Raw genomic sequence first — 14,023 nt, 5'->3', positions numbered from 1 at the left:
CTGTCCTCTCCTTCTGTGTCCTCTGCTCTCACTGCAGGAGCTGGGAGCTAATTGTAAACCTGAGTTCCAGGCTGAATAAGAATGCACCTGGAAGGGATACAATGAATGGAAGAAGACTCAATCATATGAATCGGCCTGGAACAACGTTATAAGTGACTGATGTACAAACCTTTTGGACATGCCTAGCTGTGTGGTGGGACTGCCTGTGATTTGGCTCTTGGATTATTCCATACCATGTTAATGAAGATCAATTAGGAAATCAAGTTTAGGAAGAATAAAACAATATGTATCCATTCTAGGAGATAAAGTCAGAAATATTAACTGGGCTTAATTGTTTAACATGCCTGATGCTAGCTCCACCTCGAGTTCATGAGCATTCGACCTCTTCCTAAAGGAAACCAAAGCTGCTCAGAATGCATCAGAAATCAGTGCTGTAGTTGCCCTCCGTAACCACAGGAGCCCAAACTTGTGACCTTTGATAATGGTCTTTGCAGATTTGAAGATATGTTAAAATATGCGTCATGTCAAAACTTTATCAGAAACCTTAAGAAACAAACATACCACCAATGGAAAAGTCATTTAATTCAAAAATCATACTTCCACTCGTTTTATGGAGATTGTCACGTACACCAACCAAATGTAAGAAAGCCAAGTTTCAGAGGCCACTCAACAGAAATTGTATTTTCCTTATAGATATGCTAGTGACGCAAAAGCATTTTTAAAGCTTGAACACGGCAAAACTATTTCACTAATCACAGGGAGAAAGTTCTGTTCTAGTCACAAATTACTTTTTAATTACGGAATTGGATCTACACACTAGTCAATATTCAATACTGAACTGAAGTTTAAAACAGTGCATTATGATTTAAAAAAAAAACATTAAAGTGCCATTTTTAAGTACTTTATTGATATTATATCACACAGCACTTTATAATATACTCAAAGTTAGCCTAAATTATGAATTAAACATGCAAATATTTTCTTCTCCAAAATATGAACAAAATGTCTTTTAGAGTGCTTTTGAACACTTAGCCTAGTATTTATATTAGCTACTAAGTAAACACTTATGAGTTTGATCTTTTTTCAACATGACTTTTAATAAGTTAATACGGAATACAGCTGTAGATAGTAACCATTTGATAAATATGAACAAAGTTTTAAAATGGCACTTAATTTACATCTTTGATCACTTTGATGGTCAATCAACAGCCTCTGTTGTTTCTTGAATTTTCAATCTTCAAATCTTAAAGGCTGTGAAGGCTCAGCTACTGCCAGCTTATGTGGGTTTCTATACGAGTCTGTATCTTCATAAATGTAAATGTGCGCTGCACATACACATACACAAACACATACTAAGACATATATAGTTTAGAATCATCAGAAGAACCTCTTTTCACAGGTACAAGGTTGACCCTGACACATGGATACCCAAGAAAGCTGCTCATGGGTGTCTATTTGGACAACTTTGTAGAAATGGTTGATGAAGAATAGTGTAGAACGTCTTGGCCTCCCCAGGACTGCTCCAGGTAATTCTGACATTTTATCAATACTCTGCTTCTCAATGACTAAAGAGAATTTTGACATACTAGTCACTGCACCCCTTACCTGGGTCTAGTACTGCGCCAAGCCTTTGCTCCCTAAAGCATTCCACTTAAAAAAAAAATGTTATCTCAGTGTCCTGTAAAACTTTTACAAAAATATTAGCTGTGAACTTTTTTGTGATAAATTTCCCGCCCCTCCCATTAAGTACTATATTTATTCCTTTAAAAAAAAAAATCCAAAGTTCTTCAGTGTAGGTCACCATTTTCTTTCTCTCTGTTCCTAGTATTACTTTATATCCTTTTTTTGCCCAAGAATGTAATTGCTTCACAGGGGCCCCCAACCCCTGGGCCGTGGACCGGTACTGGTCTGTGGCCTGTTAGGAACTGGGCCACATAGCAGAAGGTTAGCATGGGGTAGGTGAGCAAGTGAAGCTTCAGCTGTATTCGCAGCCACTCCCCAGCACTTGCATCACCTCAGATCATCAGGCATTAGATGCTCATGGAAGCACTGGTACCTGGTGCCGAAAAGGTTGGGGACCGCTGCATTAGAAGACCATATTTCAGCAAGGGCTGGCTCTGAATGACATCTGGATTCTCTATGTAGTCTCTCCCTCTGCTTTGGGAAGCTCTTTAGTTAGACAAGTACTGTAGGCGGCGAAAGGAAAGAAGCTAATTATTACTTGTTGGAGTGTTGTCTTGGGCACGCTGGAGTATTGTGCAAGGTTCGCTGCTCTGCCGTTGTTGTCATTCTGATGCTACAATTACAGAGAAGTGGTTCAGCACCGGCAGATCGGCATGGCTGCCAAGCACAATTGAGCATGACAAGATACATTTTTTAAACACCAGCACAGGGTGTGTTTGGCTTAAAAGAAGTGTGGGGCAGGGTGGTCTAGGTAATTGATTACTGTCAAATTTGCCAGAGATGACGGATAACTCCCGAGATGGAATACCTAGGACATTTCTTTAAAAGTCAGGTAGCTAAGAGGCTGTTTGGTTTCTTCAGTGTTCGCTACTTACTTGGGGTAAGATGGTTGCTCATAAAACATTCAATACGAGGGCAAACTGTGGGCACCATGGTGGCCACTGCTGTACCTGGGAGTCCTGTGTCCATAAATCTGAGTGGTCCAGACTTGCTTTTGGAAACAGAAGCCAGAGGATAAAAGGTGCCAACAGACTATCAGAAACAGGTGATCAAGTGGCTGTTGATTATTTCTGTCTCTGTATCCCTCAGTCATGGATGCTTTGGGAGTCACTACAGTCAAGTCAGAACTTTTGGTATGACTGAGGTTGCTCTTAACAGGAGACACAAATGCACTTAGTGGAAGGACTACCTTTCAAGCTAGACATAGTACACACAACTGTGGAGTCCTAACAGATGCCTGAAATGACCTTGTCACGAGCATGGCTCTGTTCTGCTCAAGCCAGTCTGCCAATACTTGATTGCTCATTTTCCCTCTTTCTCTTTGCCTCTGTCGAAAAAGCACTCAGCAAGGGGGATGAACGGGAATCTTTTACGTTGAAAAAGAGTTTGGTCTGACAGAAGAAAACACATATTGACTGTCAAAATACTAAAACACTAAGCTAAAAACTGGCTCCAATTATAGGATACTGAGGAAGGCAGTGCTATACAAGGTGCCCTATAAGTTCATTTTTGAAAACAGAAGAAAATATCATTAACCTTGAGCAAATCAGGAATTTACTTGCCTGGGGGCAGGGATTTGAAACTAGTTATCTTCTTATGATTTGGCATTCTGTAGCTATAGAATTCTGTGAGTACCTGAAGGAAGAGTAAAAGGCCGACATTAATACCCAAAAAAGATTCAGGATACCAAACGGATCCCAGGGCCTTACAAAAGAAACAAGGCTCCTGGGACGGCTCAGTGATATTGGTCAATAGCCTTCCACTCTAATACCTGGTTCACTCCCTTAATGTGTCCTAAAGTTCCCTATTCAAGCAGAGGGAGTAAGGGATGCGGGGCATAGATGGTGGAGAGGGTGAAATCTATTTTTAGTCTCCAAATTTCTTTCTATTTGTTGGCTTGTATTCTAAACAGTTTCTGCAGTTCTGTAGCAAATGGGGAGGAAGTAAGCCTGGCTGGGGAAAGGAAACAGAGCAGCAATCTGTCACAGGCCCAGCATGGCCACAGGGAAGCCGGGAAGGGGGGTCTACCTAAAAATTCCCATTGGCAGCAGCTCCATTTCCCTCTGGCTTCCAATCAGGGCCAACTGAAGGAGGGAGGAACATGCTTCCAAGTGGTCAAGCTAAAGCCAGGTGTCAACAGGCATCTTCAGCAGGGGACTCCCCAGACCAGGGCCCGCGCCGTCTGCTCATCCATGCTAGCTCTACAGAAGGTTCCAATGGAGCCAATGGCCATTTAAAACGTCAAATGTGTTCAAAGCATTATGTTGCACTCTTCCTGTTTGTGCTTGTCGCCTCACACGCCTTTGAACAGGTCTCCAAGATGTTCAAAGTCCACGGGGAGTAGGTGTAGCCTGCTCAGCGTATATTCCGTTTCTTCTTGGGTTGTCAATGTTAGCATTCCTGAGTCCTATCTTGGTCTTGTCCAGTCTTAATCCTTGTTCCCTGATTCAGTGGCAGTGTCTGATTGCTGCTGGATAATAGCCGTGTAATCCTCGAGCTGATGAACTGAATCACAATGACAAACTCCTATTCACTTTAAAACCATCTATAAAGCTATCACAGCATAATCTCCACTTTGGAGTTTTTCCTTCTTTGGGGGTTATAGGAAAGCTGACATAAACAGGAAAGGCAAAAACATGTTTAGGGAAAAGAGAAGCAGTAGCATATTAAGAACTAAAGATCTTAAGAAGCCAGCTTTTCTCATTTGCAAACTAGCTTGGCCTCATTTATAAAGTCTTAGAAGACGTGCAGAAGACTTAGATATAAAGAGCATAGAATTATCCTATCTCCTTCTGTCCTGATATCTTGGGGTACCAAGAAATACACCTGAGAAGAAAAAAAAAATAAATCTAAGCCCTGTCCCTACCTATTTAAATCCTGAGCTTCATCTCCCTACTGAGTAGGAATTCTTTGAAAAATTCTTTGCCTGAAGATGCTCTTTCCATCTCCAAATCCAAAGCCCACGGAATGCTCAAAAACACATATACAGGATAAAGAAGACTGAACACCATCAGTGTGCCACGCTCCCCAACAAGAGCCAGCAGAGAATACAGAGGTATCTTCTTCCTCGAGGCCAGGGAGAGATGACCCTGACTCCTTTCTGCCTCGCCTCCTCTCTCTCCCTCTGGTACACAACTGTTCAGCAGTCAAAGCTTAAATGTGTGGAGCAACTAGCTTTAAGGATATCAAATATAAAACTTTGCCATACAGTATTATTTCAAATCACTCTATTTACAAGTTTATCTTTTCAAAAAAAAAAAAAAAAAAAAGTAAAAGATACAGTAATTCAACACAATTCAAGTTTTTCTTTTCTTGTTTAAACTTCCCTAAAGAGGAATTCCAGAAGCACACTCTGGAGCAAGGCTGCTGTCCCAAGAGGCTCCTGGGGAGCTCAACAGTCCATCGGTTGGGAGTTTGTCTGTCCAGAGTCACTCTTGCAAGGACATTCAAATGTGGAAGATCCTGGGGACTTTGTTCTTTGGAGGCCAAATGAATTTGAAATGTCCAGGCCGAACTTCCCCACCTAAGGCAGTCTTCCACAAGACCCAGTCCCTTCCGGACCAGGAAATTTTCTTCCTTAGAAGTTACCCATCCCACCTTCCATGCCTCAAGCTTTTGGTGTCCCCCTGAATGACAATGGCTTATCATATTAGTCTCATGTTTCAAAAGCCTCAGAAATAATTCCCTTTTTCTGAGTGGCAGTGAACATAGACATATATGTCCTTTTAAAGTACAGGCCATAGAGCTAGCCTAGGAATCAGCCCTGAAAACTGTCAGGGCTCCAGTGCTCAACTGCCCAGGGAGTGGTCAGTGATGGGCTAAAGGCAGGCAAGGGCAGGGGAAGAGACAGGTAAAGGGGTGAACATTAGGGAACGAGCCATAAAAAGGGAGGGGGTCACCCATTTGGAGGCAGCATACTGGCCTCTAGAAAGCAAACACTGGTTGCATGGAAGAACAGAAATATTAAGCCTGTACGTAATTTAATCTCAAGAGGTTACTAGAGTTTGCTCCAAATATATCTCAATGCTGCTGAAATAAATCAGAAAGGAAACAGTTCCCAGCTGCTATTTTGTCTGCCCCAAGCAGACCACTCTAATTTCTTGATCTTCTGCTTCAGGTTGTTGGAAAACCATTCAAAAAACTACCCCAAGGGGTAGAAAAAAGTGTCACACAAAGAAAGGGTGTTATTTTTTGGTTTGGTTTTAGAGTAGGTTGGGTTGCTGTGGTTACGAGGTGATGGCAGCCCTCGGTGGCAGAGAAGTTCTTAGCTTGGGAGGGGGGAATGTGGGGTGTGTATGTTCCCTTGCATGAGAGGACTGGACTGAATTCTGCTGATGCTGGGCCAACAGCTGCTTTAGAGATGGTGAGAGATTGGATCTTATGTAAACAGTGCTATAACCCCTCTCCATCCTGCATGCAAACAGACCCAGCTGCCTGGAGCACTGTGGGTCTCAAGCATTGAGAGGTGAGTTAGAGAGTGTCTACTGCAAACACAAGCAAGGGACTCAGCCTGGATCTGAGCTGTTTACCCAGCTCTGTCAGCCTTAGCTACCTGCATGTTCTTGGAGACTACTTAGATCTTACTCACTTCCTTTTTCAGAAGGTTAGGAGTTTGGATGACTATTGAAACAAAATGAGTACTCCCCGTTTAGAGTGCTGAAGGAGACGAATGGCTTTACAAGCCTTTCCCTTGGTTATCAAAATCGAATGGCCTCAACTGCTGATTTACTTCTGTTTCCTGCAGTATCACCACATGTCAGCTGAGATGATCATGGGGATGGGTGACACCAAAGTTCACAGAAACGTTTGTGTTGACAGGTAGCAGCAGAGTCAGTCACCCTGCATTTCTCAGTGGCAAAGAGAAATGATCTACACCACTGGACTCAGCGGTTGTCATGGATACCATGGAAAGCTCAGCACTTCTGCTGGGGCCCACGGTTAGAGGAACTCCACGTAGTTCTCAGGGATGAGGCCGGTCTTTCCGTTCAGAGTCCCCTCCAACCAGCCAGGCTCCTGAGACGGGTGAACTGTACAGGAAGGGGAGAAAGAGTGAGAAGAGATGACATTACCGATAGGGCAGGAGGTGGACACAGCTGTATGTATGCAAATGCGTAGAGGTGAAGGAAGTGTGCTCATCAAGTTACATAACTAGGACTTGTTTAAACCGGAGCTTCTTAACCTTTCGTGGGACATAAATAAACCTTCTAATGAAGGCTATTCTGAACTTTCTTCACAAGAAAAATGGAAACTGACTCAGGCATTTAAAAGTTTGCATACAATTTTAGGAGTTTCACAGACTTTCTGAAGTTCCTGGTTTAAACTATAAAGTGACAGATTTCTACTTTTTAGGTTAGAGATGACAGTTATGGTGCTCCATCTGTATATTTATCTATGTATCCATCTATCCATCTATCCATCCATCCACCCATCCATCCATGTATCCATCTACCTACCGAGTACTGACTTATGTACTAAGGGGAATACCAATGGTAGACTGCTAAGAACTAGTCTTTAAAGAAATCTAGCTCTTAATCATGCATTTTACTTGCCTTCAAATGTTTATCCTCTGCTTCTAATTTTCTTGCAAATTCCCTCTATGAGTTTTTTGTTTTTGTTTTTGTACTTTATAGTCTTCGAATAGTCCTCTTCTGTTCTATCTGCATCCATTCTTAGCTTTCTTTCCTGTTCTCTAGAATTTTCCTCCCTCCTGTATAAAAGTCTGAAAGCTGTCCTCTTCCTCTCTCTATTGCAACTTTCAAAATTTCTGCCCCTTTGATTTTTCAATATCAAAAGAATATATACCCATTTCTGTGACACCACAATCCATCACCATGGAAACTACTGTGATGTTGCAAAGATCACAAAAAATCCAGCTGAGTCTGCAAAGCGGTCAAAGCAAGAATGAAGAGAGGGACTCGTGGGACTCGGGGAAAGGCAGTGTCCGTGCTTGTGAGTTGGGAACACAAATCATTCTCGGGCGAGGCAGGGCATTGCTCTTAATGGATTAGGGAAACTCTAATTTTCTGAGATTGTCTGGAGAGAATGAATTTTCCGCTAGTCTTTCCTAGGCTAATTAAGTGACTTCCTGAGCTTGTTTTAGAAAAACATTTCCGTCCCCAAAACTACTGTATGAATCTAGTTTCCATTTGTAGAGAAAGAAGCAACAATGGGAGCAAATGAGAAAGCAGCAGAAGGATACACACCGAGGCTTACAGAAGATCACTGTCAACCTTGACTATATTGTGAATGCTTCTGTAGGAAAAGGCAAGGCAAGGTCAAACATCTGTTAGTTTGCCTCCAAAATGCATGCATAATTTCATATCACTAGGCTTTAGGAATAAGCCAAAAGCAGCAAGGGTACTTTGCATTCATGACACTCACACAAGGAGGAGTCCAGAATTTGAACCCAGCTTGTTTGACTCCAGAGCCCACACCCTTTTCCACTACATTATGCCTCTTATCCAACCAGAGAATATGATCCGCGAGGATAAGAATGATACAAATATTGAGCACAGACTAATTATTAGTAGGTCTTTTGCTAAGTGCTTTGCCTGCATCACCTCCTTTCATTTTCAGAATGACTATAGAGTTGGTCCTATTATCTTCATTTTACTGATGAGCAACTGAGGCTCAGAGACGTTAAGCATCTGTCCCCAAATTACATAGCTGGTAGATGACAGAGGTGGATCTGAACTCAGAATATCTGATCCTAGAATCTGTGGTCTTAATCATGACCACTATTGCCTAGCCCAATGCTTTGGACCTCGAAGATGCTTATAAGTATTTGTTGGCCTGAATTGCGCCAATGTCCAACCTTCTGAATTGCACCAGTGTCCAATGTGCTACACAAACGCACAAGGTGCTGCAGTGAGCTGGCTGGGCAGCTCTCCAGCCCAGCAAGTATATAATAAATATAAGCTGCTGCTGACATGGGTTTGTTTCCTGCCAACCACTTTCTCTCAGTTCTATCCATGTATATAGCACACACGCCTGCATACACAACTCATGCTCTCTTCCCTCCTTTGCTCAATGTAGACAAGGAGCAAGTGTGTGACTAAGATCCCTAATGGCTGGCTGCTCCAAAAGGAAGAAGCACTAGCTGGAAGAAGCATAGACTCCTGTGTAGTTTGAATGCATTTGTTTAATGTTTAAGCACCTACCATGTACCAGACACTGTACTAGGTCCTTGTGCATAGCACAGAGCAAGCAGACAAAATTTCACTCTCAGGGAGAAACAATCTATAATAGATAAGCATATAATTTTAGGTAAAGATGTGGGGGAGTGAAAGAGACTGGGATAGGGATGTGGGTAGGTGGGGAAGAGCTCAACAAGCTAAAAGCTAAATGATCCAAAGGAGCCAGCCAGGCAGGGGTAATGTAACTGCAACGGCTTTAAAATGAAGAAAGTCTTGGTGTGATTTTATACTGGTAGTCTGCAAATTTTTCGTAAAGAGCCAGATAGTAAATGTGTATCTCTATTCAACTATGTCACTGTTGAGCCATAGGTAATATGTAAACAAAAAAGTGTGGGTGGGTGTGTTCCGGTAAAGCTTTATTTACAAACACGGGAAGGGGCTGGATTTGCCTGGCAGGTCACTGTTTGCTGACCCCATTTGAAGACATAAAGAAGGCCTGTGAGGCTGCAGTGTTATCGAGGGAGGGTGAGAAGGCATCACAGGGGCAGGAGCCAGACCGTGGAGGTCCTCATCAATAATTCCAAAAGCAACGAGAGGCCACTAGAATATCTTAAGCAGGAGAATAACATGATGTGATCTCCATTTTTTGAAGGTCACTCTGGCTGCGGTGTAGAGAACAGGTTATGGAGGTGAGGGAGACATGACAAGGCCAGTTAGGCAGCTGGCGGAAATGCCCGGGTGAAAGGCGGAGGCTTGGGTTTGGCAGCAGAGCTGGCTGGGAAGGCAGAAAGACTCCATTGAGGCACTCTCCGTAACCCCGCTGCCTGAGCAGCTCGGTGGCCCCCTGGGGAGGACACTCTCTACCAGTCAAGGAAACCTGGGGCAGCCCTGCCCTGTATGCATGCTGCACCCTGAACCCAGAGGATGAATGGATCCAGCCCATCTCAAATCTTAATAAAAGTATCCCAAGAACTCAATTTTAGTGAATGCCATGTGAATTTTCCAGGTATCACTAATCATGTAGCTTCAACATGACTCATGTTCCAGAGAATACGAGTTATTTCTCTTTCCAGTTACTGTCTGAGGTGCTCACTCCTGGTGAAGTGAACAGTTTCCTAGTAGATTGGCGAGGACTGACACTAGAGTTATTTCCGAGTATTGCAGGTCCATTCCCCACTGCACAAAGTCCAAAAGCTGACTGAGCAGCCACTCTAGATTTGCAGCGCGGGCCCCTGGGATCTAAGGGCCTGGAGGTTAATCATTATGAAGCAACAGACTTTCACCTCATGGTGCCCCTCCCTCTTCTCCTCATTATTCATTCTTCTTGATCCTGAAAAGACGACATGTGGCAAACACACTGAACTCACTCTAATTCCATCATTAGGAAACTTTCTTCTGGTTGGTCTGATGATTTAATCTGACAGCTAAAGAGCATTCTTCAACTTAAACAGCCCTTACCTAATATATCTATCAATAAACTAACGAGAGATAGAATAAGGAAAAAGATCTCCCTGCCTAGTATGTTAATAATTTTTCTCCTCTAATGCCTGATTTCTCTTAGAGGTGAAGGGAAGGGGAAATTTGGGATAGGCAGCATTTTCTAAAAATTGGACATAATAAAAATATTACCAGCCAAACCTGTCTATATAGTGGATTAACATTTTGTCAGATGCTTCTTTGACTGCAGCTCAGTCAACATTGAGAGGTGTTTTTTTTCTAGGCTTAATTTGGTCTTTTGCTCTTTAGGGAATTTGAAAGGTCATTGACATTGCTGATTAAAAACAAGCTAGAGTCAATGAACTCTGCCATGACTCCCAGAGACCAAAGGAAGGCTCGGGTGATGCCTCTGACTCATTAAACCAAGCCTCTCTCCTGCTCTCATTTGCCAGCATAGGACCTATGACCCACGGAGCTGTGGGGTGGGAGCTGTCACAGAGCCTGCCAGGCAGAGCACCCTGCTGGGAAGGAAAGGATTTGGCAGTTAAAAATTACCTAGGTGCCTTTTCTTTTTGTGGTTAGCTACTTAAACTATTTCAAAAAGGAGACAAAAGCAGAAGGTGGGATGTAAAATGGTCCAACCCCTTTGTAAAACACTTTGACGGTTCCTTGAACGGTTAAACAGAGTTATTGTATGACCCAGCTATCCTATACCATACCTAGGTATATCACCAAAACTGAAAATACATGTTACTCATAACAGCTAAAAATGAAAATACTCAAAACGTCCGTTAATGATGAAAGAATAAATAAAATGTGGTATATTCATAAAATGGAATATTATTCAGCAGTGAAAAAGGATGGAATTCTGATACATGATATAACATGGACGAACCTTGAAAATATGCTATGTGAAAGAAGCCAATTAAAAAGACCACATAATTATATAATTGCAATTATATGAATTATCTAGAACAGGCAATTTTATAGTGACAGAAAGTGGACTAGTGGTTGCTTTAGCTGGATGGGGTAGAGCTGGGGGTAAATGAGGCACAACTGCTAAAGTGTACAGGGTTTCTTTTGGGGGTGATGAAGATATTCTGAAATTAGATAGTGGTCACGTTTGCACAACCGTGAATACATTAAAAACCACTGAGTTGTACATTTTAAATGGGTAAATTGTATGGTATGTGGATATTGCAACACAGCAGTTTTAAAAAATGGGAGAAGGCTATACTCAAGAAAAGAGGTCACAAACAAGACACACATCCATATACAGACCTTGTGAGAGCTTAAACCAATTCTGTCCCTGGGATCAGAGGTCCTTTGTGCTGTCAGAGTGAATAGCTGATAGGAACAGGGCAGTCCCTTGCCCATGGGAGCAGTGAATTGGAGTTTAGAGAACAGACCTTTAAACTGGACCCACCTATAAATGTGGCGCTCTCTCAAATTCTGCTCATCTATCGGCAGAAGCCCCTCCTCTGCTGACAGAGCAGGACACAGAAGCTCGTGCGCGCAGTCCACTCTGGTTTGCCTGCTGTGGAAGCTCTATCATGTTGTGGCTGAGCTGTGACTCCCCACATGGGCTTATCTGGGGTACACTCACCAATGACATGGCTTTGGACAGCCTTCATTGGCCCACTTCACCTGCAGGTCTGTTGGGGTCTGAAAGCTCCAGCTGCTGACAGGAAAGGCAGCTGGGCTTGGCTGTTGTGTGCTTTGACTTGTAAAGGGCCCAAACGAAAGTTAATGGAGCAAAGGTTTAAGGACAGTGCTTTTGGGGCTTTGAGAACCATCAAAGAGGACACAGACCCAGCAGGCCACATGTAGTTATGAGCTCTCCCTCACCTCTGCTGGCTCAGAAGGTCCAGGGCGGAGTGTGACCTGGGGATCCCCTGGGTGCTCGGTGACCAGTTTCCCATTCTGTCTCCCTATGCCTCATTAGCATTTCTCCTACACTGAATGCAGGGGCTGGCCACACCGGGGACAGACCCTTGGTACGTGGATGCAGTCAAGGTCCCCAGGAGTCTACATTTGCTTTGGCTTGGACCTCGAGACCCTTACAGATAGACATGGCCCAGGGGGTCAAGATGCAGCACGTACTGTGTAAGCGAGAGCCAGGCCTGGGTCCTATCAGCTGAAAAGGAAAGACTGTCACTGCGAACTAAGACAGCAGCAGGGTCTTTGCAAGCACGGATGTAACGACGATGATAACAACATTAACATACGGAAGGAATGTCTAAAATGTGCTGAGAACTATTTAAACACGTGATGTATACTACCTCAATTTTCTCTCACAACACTGTTATCTGTACATGACAGAGGAAAGAAATGAGGCACAGAGAGGTTAAGTTACTGCTTGAGATCACACAGGAGCAAGTGACTAATCCAGGACTTGTGCTTTGGCTGCCCGGGTTTCTGGGTCTCAGGCAGGCGGTGGGTGGCTGCCTGGCCATGATGAGGAGTGCTTGAGCAACGCGCATACACCCCCACCTGGGAACTTTGCCCCCATCCCACCTGAGGTCAAGAAGAGAGCCCCCAAAAATGTCCATTTCTTGAAACCAGGCACCTGCTTTTGCTTCCTCTTTTGAGCAAAACAAACAGATGCTGTCACCCAGAGATCTGGAAAGATTAACCCCAAAAGAGAACTTCATTTGGGGAAAAATCTCAGCTTTAATAGAAACTTGGGCTTTTCCCTAGAATCCTGACTTTCCTGTTAGGTAAATGATAAGGTATAACAAATTATGATATCAATTCTCATTTTAAAAAATATTTTTTTTAAGGGAGGAAAACAAAAGAAAAAAAGAAAATGGTGTATCAAACAAGTACTAGTTCCCAGCTCTAAGGGGCAGATGCCACAAATCATTTTCACAGGATGATGAGCAGGGACGAGCGAGGCTTACTGCCTAGAGCTCACTCAATCCCCTGCCACCTCGGAAAATGGCTTCTCCTGCTGTGGACAGTGAATGCCACTGAACACCAAAGGAAAGGGGCTCAGAAACTGAGCTTCTGACCACTTGCGGGTTCCTTGTTCTCCACTCCTTCGTCTCCTACCCGCTCTTCAGCCCCTAGACTCTCAAAGCCACTGCCAGGTGCTGGGCTAGTCCTATACAGGCATGACGGCATTTAATGTCCACATCGCCCCAGTGAGAGTGCCACCGTCAGCATGAAGAGCTAACGGCATCTGTCTGCTCTTGACAGCACCTCCCAACGGCTTGCTGCTGCTCTCTCATTTAGGGAGAAGACACAAACAAACATTCTTTTTCAGTCTTACTCATTCTATTGAGGTTTTTCTTAGGTAGGAACTTTGAAAACTCCAGTTATTTATTTGCTTCCCCGCCGTCTTTGCCAGGGGTTGAGAAAACTCACCATTTTCGAAGACTGTGCCTGCGGTGAACGAGAGTTCTGAGTCGTGCTCAGCTTTGCAGGCGTACAAGGCTTTTGCCTTCCGGAATGGTGTGCTGTGTGAAAACAGGAGTTTATTTAGCAATTTTTAAAAACCCTCTGCAAGCCCCAGATAGTTAGTCTCTCTTTTCCATTTTCCTGCAAGCTACCTAGCCCTCTGATGTAAGAGACGGACAAGGTGGCCAGATGGCAAAACATGAGGTGGAAAAGTTGCAAAGGTCATTAGAGAAAAATGAGAAATATTCAGAGAAAAGCCATAAGCCCTGAGAATCCACACTTCTGGTGGGGTTGCCTTGTGCCACGTTAAAACCTGACCTAGGAGATACAAGAGCTAAACAGTGGGAGGGTAGGCTGGCCCCATT

At 43.6% G+C, this 14,023-nt stretch overlaps 1 protein-coding gene across 3 annotated transcripts in view; it reads right to left on the bottom strand.

Moving 5' to 3' along the window:
- Window positions 1-558: 558 nt before the first annotated feature.
- Window positions 559-14,023, bottom strand: part of ARHGAP26 (Rho GTPase activating protein 26) — a 381,779-nt gene continuing 368,314 nt past the window's right edge. For 2 of the 3 annotated variants that reach the window (XM_039836423.1, XM_039836424.1), the window contains exons 22-23: window positions 13,626-13,717; window positions 559-6,710 (exon numbers count right to left, since the gene is read on the bottom strand). In XM_039836423.1, coding sequence (XP_039692357.1) covers window positions 6,622-6,710; window positions 13,626-13,717 — 181 coding nt within the window. In that variant the 3' untranslated portion in view covers window positions 559-6,621. The remainder of the gene's footprint in view (window positions 6,711-13,625; window positions 13,718-14,023) is intronic. The other variant, XM_039836425.1, reaches the window with a different exon arrangement.

Source organism: Pteropus medius, unplaced genomic scaffold (assembly GCF_902729225.1).
Source record: "Pteropus medius unplaced genomic scaffold, Ma_sr-lr_union100, whole genome shotgun sequence".
Taxonomy (NCBI): Eukaryota; Metazoa; Chordata; class Mammalia; order Chiroptera; family Pteropodidae; genus Pteropus; species Pteropus medius.
This window is presented reverse-complemented; position numbering and strand designations above follow the sequence as displayed.